Source organism: Syngnathus leptorhynchus, chromosome 1, assembly GCF_054491065.1.
Source record: "Syngnathus leptorhynchus isolate UIUO chromosome 1, UIUO_Slep, whole genome shotgun sequence".
In the NCBI taxonomy this organism is placed as follows: Eukaryota; Metazoa; Chordata; class Actinopteri; order Syngnathiformes; family Syngnathidae; genus Syngnathus; species Syngnathus leptorhynchus.
The window spans coordinates 17,842,209-17,863,728 of NC_141195.1; the positions used below are offsets into that span (position 1 = coordinate 17,842,209).

The 21,520-nt window shown below is 43.5% G+C and overlaps 2 protein-coding genes across 4 annotated transcripts; both read right to left on the reverse strand.

Annotated features, from left to right (window-relative positions):
* Nucleotides 1-1,023: 1,023 nt before the first annotated feature.
* On the reverse strand, nt 1,024-18,000 carry cacna1fa (calcium channel, voltage-dependent, L type, alpha 1F subunit a). 3 transcript variants are annotated; one of them, XM_085925710.1, is made up of 47 exons: nt 17,913-18,000; nt 16,060-16,249; nt 15,851-15,956; nt 14,840-14,979; nt 14,325-14,470; nt 14,091-14,243; nt 13,552-13,748; nt 13,349-13,452; nt 13,114-13,256; nt 12,939-13,004; nt 12,802-12,865; nt 12,629-12,655; nt 12,358-12,518; nt 11,656-11,881; nt 11,175-11,382; nt 10,989-11,109; nt 10,833-10,905; nt 10,685-10,748; nt 10,543-10,600; nt 9,779-9,875; nt 9,570-9,699; nt 9,436-9,495; nt 9,185-9,291; nt 8,974-9,061; nt 8,395-8,502; nt 8,275-8,327; nt 8,063-8,209; nt 7,792-7,993; nt 7,556-7,714; nt 7,200-7,310; nt 7,039-7,122; nt 6,863-6,883; nt 6,649-6,777; nt 6,502-6,567; nt 6,328-6,419; nt 6,038-6,197; nt 5,809-5,936; nt 5,638-5,734; nt 5,451-5,553; nt 5,256-5,357; nt 5,009-5,133; nt 4,061-4,383; nt 3,355-3,489; nt 2,927-3,276; nt 2,603-2,715; nt 2,204-2,527; nt 1,024-1,903 (listed from the first exon to the last, which is right to left on the reverse strand). In XM_085925710.1, exons 1-47 carry the CDS (start codon nt 17,935-17,937, stop codon nt 1,697-1,699), a joined length of 6,093 nt encoding a protein of 2,030 aa, XP_085781836.1. In that variant the 5' UTR covers nt 17,938-18,000; the 3' UTR covers nt 1,024-1,696. The 3 variants fall into 3 exon arrangements, with proteins under 3 accessions (XP_085781836.1, XP_085781750.1, XP_085781666.1); XM_085925624.1 differs by having other exon boundaries at nt 2,204-2,715; XM_085925540.1 differs by lacking the exons at nt 16,060-16,249; nt 17,913-18,000 and having other exon boundaries at nt 2,204-2,715; nt 15,851-16,044.
* Nucleotides 18,001-18,768: 768 nt separating this feature from the next.
* LOC147062438 (mitochondrial import inner membrane translocase subunit Tim17-B-like) lies at nt 18,769-21,308 on the reverse strand. The gene is made up of 6 exons (XM_085919797.1): nt 21,165-21,308; nt 20,406-20,505; nt 20,277-20,340; nt 20,080-20,208; nt 19,782-19,892; nt 18,769-19,710 (listed from the first exon to the last, which is right to left on the reverse strand). The coding sequence occupies exons 1-6, from the start codon at nt 21,188-21,190 to the stop codon at nt 19,628-19,630; spliced, it is 513 nt and encodes a 170-aa protein (XP_085775923.1). The 5' UTR covers nt 21,191-21,308; the 3' UTR covers nt 18,769-19,627.
* Nucleotides 21,309-21,520: the final 212 nt, after the last annotated feature.

The following is a 21,520-nucleotide window of genomic DNA, read 5'->3' on the forward strand; positions in this document are numbered from 1 at the left end:
GGAACAGCCCAGGGGAGGAAGACGCCCACGAGGAAGAGCCAGCCGCTGCGTCACCAGCTGGGGCGAGGACGTCATGACGTCAGAGGTGGTCGCCCAATCCCGGCGCATGCTTTATTATGTGATGGCCCCGGGCCATGGGGCTTTGATTGGAGGAAGAAGAAGACAGGAATGCGCCGATAGTCTCCAGGCGCAAATCTCGCTTGATGGGGAGATTCAAAAATGCCAAATTAGGAGATTCAAAAATGTAAAAATAGCGGGGGAATACATCAGTTCAAAGCTAGGCTGACGTTTTCTATTTTTTTTTTGACAAGTGAAAAACAGGTGTTGTCCCTCCTTTCATAGTGGGATTAAATACTCCCATAATCTCACGATTATAACAAAATGAAGAAAATTTGATTCTTCAGTGTGACAAAAATCTTGCTTTCTGAGCAATCATAATGTAACCGAATTTAAAAATATTCCACATATCTATGCAGTTGTGGGATGTGTGAAACTTTACCTTGCTGAAGCCATCCTCTGCAAAATGTGCCGAACACAGGTTCCGAAATGTTTTGTTACCAAAAGAGAAGTCACTTATTCCTCAGCTCCCCCAAGACTGGCATCTGAAACACTATATGAAACCAACAAACTACTTATAGTAGATGTTGAACTTTAACCATTTCACAGATTAATTTTGATCTGTGACGCATCAAACAGTTGGGAAAGAAAATATGATCATTTGTCAGGCTCTTGAAACTCGCTCGCTCTCGTGTTAGAGGTTAAAAACATATCTGAGGAAAGTGAAGTATCTCTCAGGAAACCTCACAACTGTTGAACTGACAGGTGAATTTCATTTCTAATGATACATTTTTTTTTTGTCATCCTTGACGGAGAGCAGCAAGTTGTTTCAAAGTATTACAACAGAAGAGTTGGACTCGAGCATTGAAAAGAATAAAGAAGGTCAAATTTCAAAAAGTTGGTCTGCAAAGGTTCTAGTGCATTTTAGGTTCATTCTAGAATCTCACATGAAAGCCAAATCCCCAATTTAGTTTAATGCAATAGAAACTCTCACAATGATGAATTCAGCTGCACATAACAGAGTGTAAAGTGGTCATTCAAGTACAGTACAAAATGACAGTACAATGGAAAACCCCAAAAAGGTCATCACAATAAAAACTATTCTTTGGTTGTTCATAAAAGTCTTTCTTGTGTCTTGATACAACCACCTGCACATATGACGAGGGTGGGCAAACTTTTCTCATTTGCCAACAGACAGATGGGCCTGGCGATTTGCAAAACATCAAATCAAGTGAACACGTAAATTCTTTAACAATTTGTACATTAAAAATCATTTTACTCAATTGTGTTATGGTCATATTTACAATAACTCCATTAGCCGATTATTTATTGAGATAAATGAATATAAACACATTCAATAAAAATGTTAAGTGACCAATTTTAGGGAAAATGCATGAAACAAATTTTGCAGGACTCATAAAAATATGCTACATGCTTGTTGGTTCTGATTGGACATACTTTGCCCACCCCTGAACTGATTTGCATCGTGCCAGGCTGCTTTTTGTTTTATTTTCGGCAAGCAAACGAGTTGGCTCTCGAATACAAATGACAGCGGACGCGATATCTCTCTCTCTCTGTCCTTTTCTCTCTCTCTCCCACAGGTGTTCATTCCATCCCGTCTCCTGTCCGTCCATCTGATTCAGTACGATATCACGCAGTTCATTTCGTCAGCCAGCTGGTCCTCAAAGCGAGAAACGGACTGACGGGCCCCGCGGGCGATCAAGTCGGCGGCGGCACTCTCCATCTCGTCCAGGCTCATGTGACAAGCTTCAGCAATTTCCCGCTTGGCAAAATTCACAAACTTGGGGTCCTTGGCATAGATACCCAGACCCTCGGATATCAGAATCTGAGGATGAACAAGGGTGTGCGGTATAGCATGTTTTTAATATGTATCCGATCTAGAACCACATATGAAAGCGACACAGGTCGGAAAAAAAAAAAATCGTAATTGAGTCATCACAAAAAAAATCAGATGGCATTTTCCTTCAGTGTGAATTTTTCCTGATACTTATTGCAACGAGAGTCTGCAGTAAGAGTATGTGTTGAAAAGAAATCACCACAAATTCCCATGATACAATTATGCTAAAAAAAAAAAATCTGCAATTCAGTGAAGCCGCAAAACGTGGACGGCACGATTTCTACTCACCGACTCCACCAGACTGTCTGCGCTGCCTTTGTCCACAAAGCCCTGGTTGGGGGGCGGAACCCTCAAGCTGCCATAGTTCCCGCTCTGGCCAGAGTACCACCCGGGACGGCTTCCCGCGGGGAGGCTGGCCGAACCGTTGCTCCACAGCGGCTGACTGATCCCGGTGGTTTCATCTATCAGCATCATAGGGGTGTAGATCAGCTTGCCCCTGCGCGCCGACGGGGCGATATACGCAGGACCGGGAGTGTTGCCCGCCGCCGTGTTATTGGCCCACGAGACGGACGACAACGACGACACGCTACTGGGCCGGGAGTCCAGGTTATGCTGCGTCGGGCATGACAGAGCGAGCATGTTAAAACCAAGCGGCGAAAGAACAAAGCGGGGGCACGTGCGGTTCACCTGGAGACGAGACCTGGATGGGGACGTGTTGCCTCGGTAGTTTCCCGGGATGGGGATGTCGTCACCGCTGCTTTGCGGCCTCAGACACTGAAGGTTAAAGTTGGGTTTATGACCTAAAACAACGAGAGGGAGCAGGTTAGGGAATTTGATTATTACTTAGATAGCACGTCGGAATGAACAAAAGCTTTACAATAAATACATCAACAAAACATTCATTGGCCACCAGATAGCAGCGTTGGATCTCTTTTGGAGCAGCTCATTGGAAAGGTGAGCATTATGAGCAGACTGATGATCAAAAAGTATCACAAATGAGATGTGCTTCACCTTTGGGTATGGACGGAAGCAGCCTCCTCCTGACAAACTGCTCGCCGCCGCTGGTACTTCCATTATAGTCGTTGGCCGCGTAGCCTCCGCTCACAGTGCTGCCGTTGCCATTGACGCTGGCGACGCTGCCGCCGTTCTCATAAGCCGAGTATCCGTTGTCGTTATATGCGTGTGCTGGGTAGGGCTCCCCGGCGAAACTACCTTCTCCGTTCACGGCGCTCGTGGGGTAACCGTTAGCCGAGCCGTTAGCGTCGCACGACATCTCGCCGACGCTGCTGGCTCGTTCGAGGCTCTGCCCGTTAAAGTCTGGCGCAGGTGGTAAAGGAGATGCGGGCTCAGGATACTCGTACCTACAAGACAATAACATAGAATATCAGAATGATTTTGTGGACCTTAAGTGGTTTTCTCCCAATAGATGCTTTGCTGACCGGTCTTCAAATGTGAGATTTGCAGAATGTTCCTCGCTGGGAGGAACTTGCTCAGTCACTGTGGGTTGTATCACTTCCTGATCTATGAACTCTGTTGAGTCTGGAGGGGGAGGCAGGTCGCTGATGGAATCCGCCCTGTTCAAGAGTGCAAACAGAAGTAACTGAATTTAGAAGGTACTGTAATAAAGGCTCTTTATGTTTTTCAACTTCTGTGGACGATGCCACAATGTAAAAAAAATATGTTAATCATGAGAATTCTTGTGGTTCTAATTTATGTCGAGGTCACACTTATCTGGTAGAAAGCTCTTGTAGCGAATGCAAAGATTTGAAGTCAAAGTGAGTAAATAAAACCAAAACATTTATGTCGAATATAATGTTTCTTGAAATAAAGATTAATTTATTGCTTGAATAAATAAATAATAATAAAAATAAAATAAAAATAATAAAACCTTGAAAGAATAATTGCACATTCAATCCGAGTTGCATTGTTGAGCAAAGAAAAAAAAATTTCAGACCCACTTATAATATCATACTGTGCTATTTTTCTAATTAAAAAAATAAACATTTTAAATTTCTGGAACAGATGAATTGCATTTCCATTCATTTCAATTTGAGATGAGTGTTTGAGTGACACACATGGTCACAGAACAAATTAAAGTTGTACCTCAAGGCAGAACTTAATGAGAGTGAGAAAGCGGGAACCCACCTGCTGAGCAGAGCTTCCGACCTCCCCGGCTGTTCTGTGACGACGCTCTCCCCCGTGACTTCTAAGTTACTTACGCGGAAGCTGTCGCTCAGACTCATCACTTGCTGCGTGATTACTTCTGGGACAGCTTCCGCTTCCACGACGACGGCGGTCTGCCGCACCAGCGTTTCTATGGGCGGCATGGGCGTGGCAGCGGGCGTAGTTGTGACCGAGGTTCCGTGCTCGCTTTCGAATATCTCGTCCGCACCCTCCTCCTCTTCCAGGTCGCATGCCATTGCCAGCCGCATCTCTGGAGCCAGATCCTGCAGCGTCCGCAGACCTTGCTAAGGACACACACGGGAAAAAAAGACACATACAAGAGATATGTACAGAAGGAACAAGTAAATATTCGGCAAGTTTATGCTTAGGCATTTGAAAAATTGCCTAATTGCAGATTTTGCAGGAATAATCTTTTTTTTTTTTTGCTCTGGCCGAAGCAGTATTATTTTTTCATCATCCCGTGGACGACTGGTAGTGGTGCTAGGTTTCTTTTATTGCATTTTTCACTTGTCTTTGAGATGCCCCATTTTATTGGCTGTCCTTGCCATTCGTGACAGCATGAGAGAGAGGCTAATGGCAGAGGTTTCATAATTATGCCTCATTAACTGGCTCATTTACTATTCATTTAACTCTGGAGCACCAACTTTCACGTTAACATTCACATTAAGTCTGAACAAAGTCTTTTGAAACTTTTTTTTTGGGGCATACTTCAATGTTAGTGTACCGAAACTGTCCTTCTGAAGGACTTGACCCGGATAGGGACGGGCACAAAAATATTTCTGTCTGTACTCAGTCTGTCCTTTTTTAAACTTTGTCGGCCCTCATCCGCAACATGGGCATCCGTCAGTAACGGACGACGGGTGGACCACCTCTGTTGTTTAGAAACTTTATACAAAGGTCAACAATCACCTGAAGAGAGGCAGCCTTGTCCTTCCTTTTAGACTTCCGTTCCCTCTCTTTTCTCTTGTGGTATTTCTTGAAGTAGTCCTGAATCAAGAAGCTGGCATAAAACTTCCCACAAGTCACCTCGTCCCCTAAGAGAAAAATAAGAGTATGAATGACAAAGTCAGACTCCAACAATTGGTATTATACACATTTCATTCGCGAGCAGCCTGGTTTGACAAATGCAGGACTCTACTGCAATAATGCAAAGTACCTCTAGGGGGAGGTATGATTTCATCTAATAGCTTCGGCTTGGTTCGCTTCCAGAGTTTCTTGATAATGAGTTTCAGCTCTTCATTCTGCTGATCAATGGGACCTGAGCAACAAATCCTCATTTCAATTCGCACAATGTTTTGCACCCTTTACTGCACGGTTCCGTTATTGCTGAGTGTAGACAAAGAGTTTGAACCTTCAGTCTTGATCTTGAGGGACGTCCGCACCAGAGCAAACAGAGTCGCGTTGAAGGTGACCGTCCCATCGGGGTGTAGTGGCACGTTCATAGAGACCAGCCTCTAAGAGGAAGTTCACACAAAGGAAGCCAAATTTGAACGTACCCGTCAAATATCTAGCACGCTGCGCTGAAAGCAAGAACGAACTTTGCAAGCGACACGGTGAGGACAAAGTTTTCCAAAACCAAGGGGAGGCTGAATTCTACGCAGCATCGTGATGATGTCAATGTGCTTAATGCGGCCGCTGCAACACACAACAAAATGACACATAAGCAAAACGACAGCACAGGAAGTCACGGCGAGAAGATAAGTCTTTACGTGGCCTCGGGATCGTAGTCGGACCAAATTCTCTTGAACTCATCTAGGTGGTGCGTTCCAAGTACAGTCCAGTCTCTTGTCAAGTACTCAAAGTTGTCCATGATGACAGCAATGAAGAGATTGATAATCTGGAGAGAAAGGGAATGGATTGCAAAATGTAAAGTTAGGTCAACAGTTTGGATGGATTCCAAGTAAGAGAAATTACTTTATCCTGCTGGGCCTCACTCACCAGGTATGCGCAAAGCATGAAGAAGCTAATGAAATAGATGTAAGATAAGTTGCTGCCACAGGAGAACTCTTCCCCGGGCTCGGTGTCCGACTCTGGGTCGCAACGTCTGCCGGGCAGCGCGGCCAACATGATCTCCTGCCACTGCTCTCCGGTGGCACACCTGCCCAAACAAACATGGAGTTCTTCACATTTCATCGCTCATATCTCAAAAACCTGTTCACTCAGGCACCACTGCATCATAAAAAAAAAAAAAAAGGCTAGCAGATCGAAACGACCAAATGAGGCCAGACCTGAATAACACCAGAACAGCCATGAAGAAAGTCTGGAAGTTGCAATTTCTGTTGATATGCGTGTCGTCGTCCACGGCCACTTTCCCAAACGTCTGTAGAGTGTCAATCAGATAGTTAGTTTGTGAAGATAAAGGCGGTTGACTGAAAGTGCAACTCTTGGTCCAGAAGACTCACCTGCATGCCGATGACGGCGTAGATGAAGAAGATCATTGCGATGAGCAGACCGACATAAGGCAATGCCTGAGCGGGGAAATTCCAAAAGCATATTTGAAAGAGAGCACTTCCTATCATGACGAGACATTCCGCCTGATTTCTTCCGACCTGCAGGGACTTAACAAAAGTCCAGAGGAGGGTTCGAATGCCTTCTCCTTTACTGAGCAGTTTGACCAATCGCAACACTCGAAACAAGCGGAAGAATGTGATGGAAACTTTGCCGCTTTCGCCTTTTCCCTGCCGGGCGACAAAACGAGAATGTCAAACAACGGCCGAACGACAGAAGACACACAAACAAGTTTGAGTTCTTCTCGCTTCTTACCTCACCGTGACCTCCTCCTCCCTGAAGCCACATTTCAGGGGGACATAGACAGATTGATCAATGAAGAGAAACCATGTGCAGTTATTTCTTTACTTACTAACTTACTTGGGTGAGGGCAGGAGTGTCAATTACCCATTTTTGTTAATTAGTTACTAAGTTTGAGCCATCAGACTTACGCTTAACTCGGAGACGGCTATGTCCAACACGCTCCCCACCACAATTAAAGCGTCGAAGGAATTCCACGGATCAATAAAATAATGCTGCGGGAGGAAGACGGCGCACAGGTGTGAGTGAAAAATCCTTCAGATGCTTCACCGGTGAATGGGTGAAAGCTCACATGAGCCCGCAGAGCCAGCAACTTGACGATCATCTCGATAGTGAACACCACCGTGAAGATCATGTTGAGGATGTCCATGATCGAGGTGAACATCTTGGACTGCTCGTAATGCTGACGGACAACACAGAACCTTCAGTTAGCGCAACGACGGCAGGACAGTAAAATCCGGAGCATTTTAGGAGTTTGTATGAGAGGGTTTTAAGGGTGTGTAGTAATCCTGACTAGTAGGGATGTGCCGATCCGATCACGAGATTGCAAATCAGGCCGATCACGTGATGTATTTTTTCCTTTACGGACTCTGACCCGGGTGCCAAAAAAGTGTGAATTGCGACATCCCCTAGAGAAAGTGTGTGTACCTGCACGGCCAGGGTGAGCGTGTTGCCCAGAATCAGCACAAACATGACGTACTCAAACTGACTGGAGTTGATAATCCTCCAGAATTTGAGCTGGGATGGATTTTTGGGAATGTAAATCTTGATGGGCTGAGCTTTCAGAGCATAGTACACACACTGGCGCTGCAAAAAAGAGACACACACATAAAAGCATTCATATTTCAAATAATGACCCACAATAAGAAATGATTTTCACGTACCTGGTTTTTGTTGAGTTCGCAGTTTTTAAATTCAGCCTCTCCTTGTTCCCGGAAGGTGATGATCACAAAGCCCACGAAAATGTTCATCATGAAGAAGGCGATGATGATGATGTAGATGATGAAAAAGATGGAGATTTCCACTCGGTAGTTGTAAATGGGTCCGTGATTGATGGCGTTGGCGTCCACGGCGCGGTAAAGAAGCCTTCACGCGGGAGGAGACAGCCCGCTTAGCAAATCCGACAATGGCGCCAAAGTGAGCGTGGCGACTTACTGTGGCCAGCCTTCAAACGTTGACACGGTGAAGAGCGCCAACATGCCCATCAGCACGTTATCAAAGTTGAAGTCGCTGTTTTCCCAGATCCTCTCTTTCACCATGGGATGGTTCATATCACCGTCTTTATACACCACAAAAGTTCCCCTGCAAGCGGGTCAAACACTTAGTTTCCACTTGAGATGCTGAGGACAAAAGAAGCTTAAACTAACTTGCACTCCTCAGGTGTGTGTTTGGCTTCGTCCGTGCAGCTGTAGAACCTCCCCTGAAAACATCAGACGGATAACAATGAAATGATGGTCTCGAGGTTTCCGCTTCAAAATGCTGACAACCTTGAAGAGTTGCACTCCGATGCAGGCGAACATGAACTGGAGGAGCGTGGTGACAATCAAGATGTTGCCGATGGTGCGGATGGCCACAAACACGCACTGCACCACATTCTTGGAGTGGACAAGAACAAGAAGAAAAAGACAAATAGCTTGTGATATGTGTTCCTTCAAATGTGTTCCACATCTGCACAATTGCGAAGCAGACAATATCTGGATCACATTTTTCTCTTTATGTCATAAAGATATTGATTTAATCATACGATTAGTTTCATGAATTCCGTGACCACACTCGAAACACTCTTCTCTCAAATCACATTTCCCCATTCAAATGAATGACAATGCTATTTATCCATTCTAGCCTCCATCAAACTTTCTTGTGTAATAGTGTTTTTTTTTTTTTTTTATTAATGCTAATAAAATCAGATCCGATCAGTCAATCGATCTATGGACTAATTGATAGAACGGTTTTAAAAATATTCAATAGTGACAGCCCTACCAGCGCTTGTACCTTGAGTGTGCACTTTCAAATTATAGCAGAAAGAAAATCTAATCTGAAATACAAGTCGTATCTTAAAAATTTACTTTGAGTCCCTTGGCTCTGTTGATGGCACGGAGAGGTCTGAGCACACGGAGCACCCTGAGAATCTTCACCACCGAAATAGCGCTGGAACTGTGGGCAAAGTTGGCTTTTGAGAATGATGATGTCATTTGTGGCAATTTAAAGGACTGTGTTTTCCAGTAAAAATATAAATCAATAAAAAAAATGTCAGTTTGATGAACGGACTGGACTCACTGAAGAAAAAAGGAGGTGAGCGACACGCTGACTACCAGCAAGTCGAGCAAGTTGAAAGCGTTTCTGCAGAAGGAGCCGGTGTGCAGGAAAGCGCCGTACACGGTCATCTAGACACGACAGCAATCAAATAACGTCTGGAATTGGTGAGTATTTTAAATGTGTTGAATGAATTGCTAGTTGCTGATTGGACAAAAAAAAGAATCATGAATTCTAAATGAGATTAGGTGACAATATCTGAGAAGTGCGCCTACCTTGAGCACAATCTCCACCGTGAACACTGATGTGAAAACATAGTCGGCGTAACCCAGCACCTGAGGATGACAAGGCCGGGATCAATCGGGTTGCGCTCGAGATGCCAGTGTGAGGAAACGCGAAGCAAGCTTACAATGTTCCTGAATGAGTGCGATTTGATGGGGTCCTCAGCGGCCAGAGAGATGCTGCTGAGGATGATGAAGACGAGGATGAAGTTGGTGAAGTAGGGGTGATGGATGAGATTGTGGCAGGCGACTCGCAAACTGGTAATTCCAAAGAAAGTAGAGGTGGGACTCAATGGAAATGTTTAGGTAACTCTGAGTGCTTTGGTGATGAGCTCACCAATTCTTCTTTCCAAGAATGAAGAAGGAGCTGCCATCAGGGATGGGCACAATCTTTTCTTTTGGACCAGAGAACTCTGGCTTTAACGGAGCAACTCCTACAAAGCAGGAAATATTACACCTTTACATATGTACAGCTCTGGTTTTGATTATCATTACGTTGTGATGCTCATTGTTGACAGTAGTATAAAGTTAAAAAAAATATTTCTACACTGAAAGGACATTGCACAATAGATTAAGGCATATTTAAAGGATCAAATAAGGACTGATCAAGCAGAGAAGAACAAAATAGAAAGTACTTGAATTTATAGTTGGGCTTAAATTGAGTGTAAAATTTATTGCCATCTTGTGGTGACCTAATAGAATGCAATGACCTTAATTAGAGGAGCGTGCATTTTGAAGCATGCGTACGATGGTGCCTCAGAGGGACTACCGCCTACCGTCAATTACTTCAGCTGACTTGCTCATCATAAGCGAATTCTAGAATATCCCCTCGAGTGACGAAATGAAGCGCATTGTATTTGTTCAACGTACTGTAGTCATTACGTGTTGATAAAAAAAATCACAGTGAATCATGTCAGCCTCCCATAGTCAGCGATAATAAATAGAAAAAATAGGTTGATGTGTTTTGTTGCATATTAGCTACTGAAATTAATTGTGTCTTTTAAAATAAATGCACATTGAAACATAGCTTGCAAATGTTTGAGGAACTTTGGTTGAAATGTGCACGAGGAACACAATTAGCACGTTGCGTCTCCTACTTACCCTCCAAGCCCTCGATGGCCCTCAGCTCCTCATTCTCCTGCCAGTCGTCATCCTCGTTCTGCACACCAAATCATTTCGGTCACACTTTTCTTACCTTCCTTCAAAAAAATCAAGTCTTATTGGTTATGATCAAACACTTTACCCCCGCATCTTCATCCTCTTTCTCATCCTCGTCATCCCACTCTTCATCGTCATCTTTTTTCTCCCTGAAAATTCCAAAATGCAGTTATTCTGAATGTATTTATTTCATCTTTTATATTCCAGGGTCTCAGAATAAGCCTCAAACCCACTCGGGTTTTTTCTCCCCGCCTCCTCCGGCCAAGTTGTCGACGGCGATAGCCAAGAAAACATTGAGCAGGATGTCTGAACACGCCACGCGTTAAGTCGATTTGTTCTTGCGCAGTCGTCATTTGATTTGCCGTTGAGTATTCGACGAGAAAGGATACAGTTACCGCAGACAAATAGGATGACAAAGTAAATGCACACCACCATATTAGGAAAGATCGGTCCTCCGTAGGCCATGATGCCATCATACATCACAGCGTTCCAATCCTCTCCAGTGAGAATCTGAAAAAACAGACCAACCAATCAATCATAGAAGACGGGAACAACGTGCAACTGCGTGAAATCACCTGAAAGCAAGTGAGTAGCGCCTGAGGGAAGGAGTCGAATGTGCTCCTCTTCATTTGAGTCTCGTCAAAGTTAAATTTGCCTCCAAACAGCTGCATGCCGAGCAGGGCAAAGATGATGAGGAAGAGGAAGAGCAGCAACAAGAGGGAGCAGATGGCTTTCATGGAGTTGAGCAGAGAGTTGACCAAGTCCGACAAGGCCGCCCAGTGCCTGAAAAGAGGCGACAGCAAATGTATTGAATGGCGAGAATAGAGTTGTTCTTATTCAAAATAATGCTGTGTATCAAAATATGCGCTATGAAATAAGAATAGATAAATTCATTGATAAATGCATTGTGGTAATTCTCAAGGTGTGGGACTGAGCCTAGTGGTACACAAACTGAATGAAATATTCAAACTGTGCATAAGATTACAGCGACTTAAACTTTCTTTTAAATACTAGTTAATTGGATTTAGACGTGTGAGCGCTTCTGTCAGTCTCTACCGCGTCATCTTGAAAATCCTCAGCAGTCGGATGCAGCGGAGCACAGAGATGCCGATGGGCGGGATGAAGTCCCACTCCACGAGCAGCGTCTCCAGGATGCCGCCGCATACCACGAAGCAGTCGAAGCGATTAAAGAGGGCCATGAAATAGATCTGCAGGCCGAAGGCGTACATTTTCATCAGCATCTCCAGCGTGAAGAGCAGCAGCAGGATCTTATTGGCTCGCTCTGAGGAGACACGTAAACAAATCCACCGAGGCTTTCTGTCACTGAGGCCCTGCTCAAGTGCATTTAAAAAGTCTACACACCCCTGTTCAAATGCCATGTTTTTGTTTGAGGATAAAAATGACATTTATAACCTATACTCAATTGAAAAATAATCCTTACCCACAAGATAAGTAAAAATAAACAGCTGTTTGTGGTTGCAAAAGTGTGCACACCCGCTTTTAACTGGGGATGTGGCTGTGCGCCCGACCTAGCCTAAATACGGCATTCAGATTAAGATTTTGTTTGTGGAATCCAAATTAAGCATCGAAATCCACCAAAATGTGGCCATCGGATGATCCGGAATTTGGACATGGGGACAGTTGTTCAGTGCTCACTTGTTGTCCGAGTTTGCAAGCTGAGCTCAATAGAACTAAGCATTGACATGAACACTAACGTCTGCAATTTATTAGCGAAAATTGAACGGACAGTCTTCCTACCTTGCATCTCTGTCAGCCACTTTGGCTGGCCGTAATGCTCAGAAGCGCTGGCCACCGTGTTGAGAAACACCAGGAGAAGAACCAACCAGTAGAAGTTGGTGGTCTTGACGGCCACGCGGCAGTTCTTCCTGAACGTGTGGTTCAACTGGCACAATTGGTCACTAAGGAAAAAGCAAGTGATGTGTTTTTTTTAAGCACAATCCTGAATATTGTGTGTCTGTGCGATTGACTATGGGATAGATGAAAATAAATGTAAATTTGAAGATCTTACCAAAAGCTGTTGGCCATCATCTTGGCCCTGCAAAACAAGAACAAAATTTGTGGTGAGCAAGGTAAAGCAAATATCTGAAATAAAAAAATACAAGTTGCTTACATTTTCCTTTACTAAGCTCTGAAATTATTCCCTCTCACCACACACAAACTGGTTTTGTCAAATGCTCTTACATGAGAGAAGCACAGAACCCGCTGTCATCGTCGAGGTATGCTATGTCATCATCCGAGTCCGATTCTGTCGGAAGATAGAGACCATGAGAAAGAAAGCGACGGACGTGATGACCCGACGTCGCAGCTGACGAACCTACCTCCGTCCTCACTTTGCTTGTACCAGCCAAACTTCTTCATCATCTTCTTCTTGGCAATCGCCGCTCCTTTTGGGGACAAATGTGCATTTTAATTTCTTGATAACTGTGGATGTATTTAGTAGATAGCCGAAATGTGTGGAGAGTATAAAACAGGAATGAGATACGTGTGACTGACGTTTATTTCCTTCCTCATCCACATCTTCGGCTTCTATGAGCCAGTCCATGTAGCCGATCATGTCCTCCTCCATCTGCTTGCTCTCTTGTGCCTTCTGCAGCTCACCTCGAGCCACGGCCTTTTCCCTTTCCTTGGAAAATTCTCTGTGAAGCCACAAAAAAAACAAAAAAAAAACGCGTCAATTCCGACCTCTGATTTGACGGTCACACGATTATCATTGTGCCAGTCTACCTACCCGCTCAACACACCCAAAACGAGATTGATGATAAAAAAGGAACCAAAGATGACCAGAGAAACAAAATACACCCACGGGATCTCAAAACCGATGGCATCGTTCATCTTTGCGGAGAGACGGAAAATAGAAAAAGTAGGTATATTTTAGTGGAGAAATGAAGCCGACGAGGAAAAAGCCAGACCAGCCAGGCACGGATTGGTTACCCAGTAAAGCACATCTGTCCAGCCTTCCATGGTGATGCACTGGAAGACGGTCAACATGGCGAAGAAAATGTTGTCGAAATTTGTAATGCCGCCGTTCGGACCCTCCCACTTGCCTCTGCACTCGCTCCCGTTGGTCACGCAGAAGCGACCGCTCCCCGCAAACGCGCAAGGTGAAGGGTCGTCCTCCACCATCATACCTGGAAGTAAAAACAAACAGGAGTCGGTTTGCGTATTAAAATTGTCCTCATTTAAATGAATGAATATGCCATTCATTCGCTCTCAACTTTCACCCCCCCCAAAAAAATACAAATATGTTTTTGATATGGACAGTAGCACTCTCTATTTGTATTATTGTGATATTATCTATCATGTTGGCACTGGCGTAGTTGGGGGGGGCATGGGAGCTATGACCGCCCCCCCCCCCCTGATACAGTAATTGACTTTTGGGTATTTTCAGATTTTTCCAAGGTTAATCCCCCTCATTAGAAACATGAATCTTCATCAGTGTTTTCTGAAGAATTTTTGGAGTGTGCATAAACCTGTGCTGGTGAAGTAGCACGTCTTGTGCATCCTGCCAATAAAGAGCTCCAAGCCGATGATGGCGTAGATGATGATGACAAACATGACCAGCATACCAATATGGAGGAGCGGGACCATGGCTTTCATGATAGAATTCAACACAATTTGCAGGCCTGGCGAGAGAGTAAACACATGTTTTGGCTGAGAACGCAACAGAGGAAGAAGCGCGGGAAGATGGCCGCCAACCAACGCACTTGGCACTCCGGACACGAGTCGGAGTGGTCTCAACACCCTGAAGGCTCTCAGAGCCTTCACGTCCAGGCCTCCAGGTTTTCCCGCAGCATGATGGGCCTCTCCTGGCTTGTGGTCGGTCATGCCCTCCGCTATGACGCTGAACAACCTGCCCCGATACGCAACATTAATGAGCCCACCTTTTCAGCACCACTTGAGCGGTTTTATCTATTTTAACTGGTAGGCATTGAAACCAAATCAAAACATAACTTACAATTAGTGCTGCAGCTATGGAATTGCTTTCAAATTGTTTACTCGATTGATTATTCTCTCAATTAAAAAAAAAAAAGATAAGAATTTATTCTGCACTTAAGTTTTTTGCAAATATTTATTTCTGATTTAAAAAAATAAAATCAATTAAGCACTATCACAGGAGAGGGACTGATTTGTTGGGGTGGTCCAACAATGGATCGATTTTCAATTTAATCTATCCCTTTTTTGATACTGCAACTGATTAATCTTTTTTTTTTTTAAATACCCAACAATGACGATGACGAAATCAAGCAAGTTCCATCCGCTGCGTATGTAGGCGCTGGGGTGCATGACTAAGCCGTAGGCGAGAATTTTAGTAAAAGTCTCGATGGTGAAAATGACCAGGAAGACGTACTCCACTTGTTCCTGAAAGCATATGAAAGCATTTAAGTGGATGAGAGGCCACAAAAACGAACAGAAATAAAAATATTCAGAAACAAAAAAAGTCATCTTGCTCCGCCCATCCATATAATACATCATCAAAGCGCTGCTTGGCATTCTAACCTCTTAACCCACTTACGCCAGGCACTCAATCCTTTTTGTGAAACCTGCCGCTTAAGTCTGCATCGAATTGCTACTACCATTTGGCTTGCGCCTCAGTCTGACAGATCAAATGAAACAGGAGAGAAATCAAGAATGGTATTCACACGTGCACACAAAAAAAAACAAAGATGCAAAATTGGTCCAAATTAACTGTCGGAGCGTCGGCATGTTCAACAGTCATCTTAGCCTAAATCCAATAAAGAGCTCTACTCGTCTCTCCCTCGGTGACCTTGTTTAACAAAGTATCACATACATGCTTGAGCTTTTATTGCTTGCAAGAAAATGATCAGGTAATGTGCTTATTGACTGACTTAGTACTTAATTACTATAGTATGATTAAAAAAGACAGAAGATCAGGGAGCATAGAATGAAGCCGGCAAGGCAGATGGTTGGTATTTAACTAAGTCACCACTAACAGTCGCCGGGTAATTCAGCCGAGTTTTTTTTTTTTTTTTTACCCCTCTCTAATGCAATTACTTTGGAACACACAATTACCTTCTCAACAATTGTTCACACCCTCACATTATTCTCATTACAGTCCCCCCCCCCTTTTTTTTTTTTTCCTTAGTATGGCCCTAATATTCCTTTGAACTTCTACTTTCACCAATTACGGCTAGCGTCTTTTTGCTGGTTACCATTTGACAAAATATAACTACGGGCTGAAATCATTGAAAACAGCAAGTGTGATTCGCACCAATTTGTGATTTGTCACATTGGAGTCATCATCGGGGTAGGGCTTGGTGACCCCCATGGCCACACAGTTGGCAAAGATGGCAAGCAGAATGAAGATATCGAAGGGTGTGGAAAATGGTAGTCAAGGCCTCAACAACGTCAACTTTTAGAACAGTTGTGTTGTGTCGTGTGGGGAATGGCAAACGTGATGGCAGCACACAGGAAGGATATTTCCACTCTACTAGGGCCAGCGCCGCCATACGTATGGGGTTGCTGAGGGTGAGGCAGCACAGGGCTCGGGGGGCTCTGAGGGCAGACTTGTTGGCCTGCATGGCCTTCTTGGCACCCCCGCCTCGCTTTTTGGCCGAGCCCATCGAGCCCAGGGTGTCGGATTTCCCTCCATCGCCACCTGAAGGGGCTTCTGCCAAAGACAATAAGCAAGTATTAGGCGACATGCATGAAATCCGTTTCAAAGAAAAACTGGTGAAAGCACATAAAGAGGATATTGAAATGCTCCACACGCTGTTCAAATGTGAAATTCAAGAATTCAACCAAGACAAATTGTTTCAAAACGTTTTCCACCAGCAACTTCATCAATAAATTATACTATACACATTTTTTGTTTTTAAATTTATGAGAATGGAAATTAAACAACGTAGTTGCATAAGTGTGCACACCCTTAATACCTGGGGATGTGATTGTCTTCAGAATGAATCAATCACTGAGGCCCCAGTTCCAGCTGAAGAAAATATTTTCACATGTGTTTGGGAGGTTTCAAGTGTGCATTGGCAAACTGTAGCCAGGCTTGGATATTGTTGATATGTCTTACAAGACTGTATAAAGAAGATGGAAGATTGTTGTACATTTACTAACAGCCATTACTTGCCAGAACTTCCTGCAGTTTCTTCAATGCTGCTGTCAGCCTATTGTCCTTATCTCTGATGAGTTGTCCTTGTATTTTCATTGATTAAGGAGCGGCATCCATTTCTTGGCAGACATGACATAGGCCGTTTAAATGCTGCTTAAAGTTTCTACCATGCTAATTAGATTTGAAAACATGGCTAATCATGACGTCTGTAAGCCAGACGTTGAGCTGCATGCGCAATAATTGCCCTAGACTTTGCTTGATATATATATTTTTTTGTTATGGCTGCTTTAGAACCCGAGTTAAGGAAAGATTGTGGTATGCTTTTTGCGAGCCACAAAAGAGAGGAAGTAAGGTCCTGAATGCGCCCGGCGGGCCTCAGTCTTGACACCTGTGAATTAGCTTGTGCAGGGCTATATGCAACACACTGCAATCTTTATCAACATAATTACATATTGAACGACTGTAGACAGACAGACAGACAGACAGACAGACAGACAGACAGACAGACAGACAGACAGACAGACAGACAGACAGACAGACAGACATATAGAGAACACACACACTCTATATCGTGCGAGAAATTATTGTGACAGGCCCAATGAATTTTGTAAATACAATGTGCACTGATGAAAACAAAATATCAATTATGAAGCTCGTCGATATTAAATAGATACTACTAGATGAATAGACGGGTAGACGGATGGACAGACAGACTAGAGAGAGAGAGAGAGAGAGAGAGAGAGAGAGAGAGAGAGAGAGAGAGAGAGAGAGAGAGAGAGAGAGAGAGAGAGAGAGAGAGAGAGAGAGAGAGAGAGAGAGAGAGAGAGAGAGAGAGAGAGAGAGAGAGAGAGAGAGAGAGAGAGAGAGAGAGAGAGAGAGAGAGAGAGAGAGAGAGAGAGAGAGAGAGAGAGAGAGAGAGAGAGAGAGAGAGAGAGAGCTTGCTAGACAGCTATAGTCGCTTCCATAATTTGATATTAATATATTATTTTATTGATGATGCAGCAAGCGGTTGTGGCTGCAGACTGGCTAGTTGTCCAGGTTAGGCCTCTATGACAAGATAAGACCTGCAGATGTGACCTAGTTGTTAATAGGGCCACGTGGACTACAGGCAGCTCAGATATGGTACACTTGTTAACATAAGGCCTGCATGAACAAAACCCTTACGACTATCATCACAGATTACATCACAAAGGTGAAGAAACAGAAGCAGCCCTACCTTTCTTGACCCCGTCCATGTCCATAGTTTATCACCACGATGTGGGGCTGAGCAAAGCCACCACCATCAACCCCCCACCGGGACCGCCTGATGTCAAAAGGACACAGAACCGGCACACTAAAAGTTAGCGCGGGCGTCACAAGTCCAGCGTGCGCGCGCCCGCAGCTCCGGCCGGTGAGGCGCATGCATGCAGAAATCCAAAGAAAGCTCAGTTCTTCCCAGGTCGGAGTGGACAAGTGGACAGAAGCGTCCGCCACTCTCTGCGGTGGTCAACCAACGAACCAGTGGGATTAAACAGCTGAGCCGTTTAGAGGGATGACACTGTGGAAATCTTCCGAGGGGAAGGTAGAGGTAAAGCCCGGAAGAAATTAGCCACACAGGGCAGTGAACGTAGACAGATAAAAAGCCAATTCGGCTTGTTAATATAAATATATGCACGCATGCATGCAATTTTTTTTTAAAGTTATGCAGCCCGTTAGGTCTGGTGTAAAAATGGCTCAGTATTTGCCAGAAAGACCACGCATGCCGCCAACAGCAAAGCATGATGGCAAAGCAGTGTGATGGTCTGGGGTTGCTTTGCTTCCTCAGGACCTGAACAACTTGCTGTAATTGACAGAAAGATGAATTCTGTTGTTCACTGGAAGATTACCAGAAGAACAAAATTAATGTTTGGGAGTGGCCAGGCTCCCAAAGTCCAATTGAGATTCTGTGATTAATCGTATTTGTTTTTAGGAAATAGTTTTGTAAGATATTAATTTCCCTCTTATGAAACAAAATAAGTTGGGTTGTTTTTGAAGCAAAGCAAGGAAGGGAATTGAAAAAAGCACAGTCCCTTGATTTAACAACATTTGACGCCTTTATTCATTTGAGCCCCTTGAATAAATATTGTAAGAAAATAAACATTCGATACAGGAAAACAAGATCTCATTGCTAAGTTGCAATTCTATCGTTTAAATAACAAAGACCCTGTGTTGAGTTTGCATGTTTGCCGACAACCCGAACAAAGCCATACAAGCACACTGGGAGGGACCCGCGATTGCAATGGTTCTTCTCTGGATACTGCGCCTTCATCTCAATTATCAAATGTTACTTTTCTCACGCATTTTCATGAAAAATAGTCAATAACTTCTATGATTGCTCGTTTATCTATACAAGTACAATCTTTTTGTGTGCGTGTGTTTGTTTGTATGTAGTGTGTGTGCCAAGTGCTTTTAAATAAATAAATAAATAAATAAATAAATAAATAAATAAATAAATGCTACATCTGAAGGTTTTTTAATTGACGTTGACAAACGAGCGCCCTAACTTTTTAAACACTCGATTTCTTGGTGATGAGGGCAAATTTTAAGACAAGCTGCATTTCTGAGCTCTACCGCTAGACGGCAGCATCAAATTTCACATGATTCATGACTGCAAATTGCATTTCCATTTGGAGTTTCAATGGGGAAACATGAGCTGCAAGTGTAGTCATGGAACGATTTAAACACATATCTTAACGCACCAGTGTATTTGTGTCAATATCTATTGTCTCCATTCACAAAAAACTATTTACAACTTCCCTAGAGATAATTCAGAGTCACTTCTACCTGAGGTAAGTTGACTTTCACAGCAGCGGGAGTCATTCTTTGCATCCCTTCACCATCTTTGTACTTGCTGCTAAGTTCCAGGGTGAATGGACTGAGTGACAAGTGAATTGACACCTGTCCCCTGCGGCTCTACTGAAAGTTAGCCTTTGGTGCCGCGTCACGCTCTCGATGCTCTGGAGGCAACTGACTGGGATCCTCTGCGAAAGGAAGCGCTGAAGGAGGACAACAACATCTATGAAGTACAAGCACCCAACCATCACGCCACACTTGTGTTGCCACTCACGATTCTGAAACTGCTGCGCTGTGTATCTTGTTAGAAGAATTCCAACACCTTCAATTAGAGCAAGTAGAACTCCCCCCATCATGGCAGAGCCCATCATGGTTAATGGCCCACCTGGGGGGAAAAAAAAATCCCAAAATTATTTTCATCTCATCCATCTTGTGATTGGATTAGTGATTGTTTTTTAAGCTCGCTGATTGGTCTACGAAATCCGAATGGTGTGAAGTTGAAATGAGAAGTTGAATAGATTGTGCTCCAATTATGACGTATCCCCGTAGTGTCTACTTGAGTTTTCTCTTACTGCGAGCAGCCAGAATGGCCCCTGTCAGGGCACCGCTTGTTATAGAGTTCCACGGATCCTCTTTTCCTCTCAAGCGAACTAAACCACAGTCAATGGTGGAGAAGACGCCTCCCCACACTGCAAAGCTACCTGTAAAACAAATCAAGACACTGACGTTAATATATCAGTTCAAAATTTCGATTCTATTACCTGCTTACCGCCAATCTGGGGAGCTCTTAACTTCACTGCATTTCCACTGCCTTTCAGTCTGTGTGCGATTCCCTGAAATGTTACAGTATCATCACAGAAAAAGTACAGAGAGAGGAAGAATAAATAAGCGCACTTACCGCCGGGGCATTTCGAAAGCCCTTGATGGCTTGAAACACACCGCCACCAATGGCACCCATGGTGAAAGCGCCTCCACAGTCATCCACTATCCTCCACGGGCTAAAAAGCAGCAAGATTTCCACATATTTTATAAGACTAGACCTAATATTTATAACTGATCACTGACAATCATATGCATACAATCTGCTCTTTCAATATTTACTCTAACTTTAGATTTATTTATTGTTGGACTAATAGAAGATATTGAGTAGGATAACCAGAATACCCTTTTCAGTATAATTATCAGATATCCAGTACTTTGGCAATATCTTCTTAGTTGTGCTAGCCAGGGTTGCTAAAGTCTTGTTTGACCAAACTAATAATGTAGCAAAAAATGCTGATATCAAATGAAGGAAGTAAAAGTTAAGAAAAAAAAAAAAGTTGTCCCAAAATAGATACAGTAAAAACAACAAAGACTGAAATTGACTCAGTTCAGGACAAGTATTTGGACATTACTACTTCTAACCATTAGTTTTACTGTCGTCCAACTCGAAGATAGTTCAAAAACAAAAAGATAAAATTACTAATGATTTTATTTCTGTTCGCGCTCACAGATTAAATTTTGTAGTTTAAATACCCTAATCTCTTTACTAACATGAAAGCCGAATCGTCCACACGGTTTTACAAACTACTGGGACACAACACAGACAAAACAAAGCCTAGAACTGGGTCGAATAGTTTAATACGTGTATAAAATAATATAAAAAGCGTAATGTTACCATGGTTCACGAGCATACTCCTCCATGTTTGTTGTGATGGATAGCGGTGTGACGTCATTGTGATTATCCTCCAAGTGGGGTTGTTTAAAGTTTCTTCTTTGGCTTTTTTTTTGTTTGTTTTGTTTTTCTGTTTATAGATAGTGTACCTCAAGTGGTCTGGAGTAAACATGCATGCGGCAGGTGGCAAAAGGCAAGGTCCGATGACGTTTTTCTAGGCGACACACGGTAAGACGACTACATAAATGATTTTAGTTTGTTTATCAAAATGATCTAAAATGATGGTATTTTTATTGATATGAAATGTAAAATCTTTTCAAATCAAATCCGAACAGTATGAAGTGGGGGAAACATTATTG

What these genes read in the sequence shown, in the direction of transcription:
- cacna1fa (XM_085925624.1), bottom strand. Translation starts at nt 17,937, where the DNA reads ATGGACATGGACGGGGTCAAGAAAG. An exon ending in CACACACCTGAGGAGTGCAA is followed by an intron (nt 8,210 to 8,274) that starts GTTAGTTTAAGC and finishes ACCCGCTTGCAG; the next exon opens with GGGAACTTTTGTGGTGTATA. An exon ending in ACGCCGTCATCGGCATGCAG is followed by an intron (nt 6,420 to 6,501) that starts GTGAGTCTTCTG and finishes GACACTCTACAG; the next exon opens with ACGTTTGGGAAAGTGGCCGT.
- LOC147062438 (XM_085919797.1), bottom strand. Translation starts at nt 21,190, where the DNA reads ATGGAGGAGTATGCTCGTGAACCATG. An exon ending in AAGAGCTCCCCAGATTGGCG is followed by an intron (nt 20,209 to 20,276) that starts GTAAGCAGGTAA and finishes TTTGTTTTACAG; the next exon opens with GTAGCTTTGCAGTGTGGGGA. An exon ending in AGCGCAGCAGTTTCAGAATC is followed by an intron (nt 19,711 to 19,781) that starts GTGAGTGGCAAC and finishes GTCCTCCTTCAG; the next exon opens with CGCTTCCTTTCGCAGAGGAT.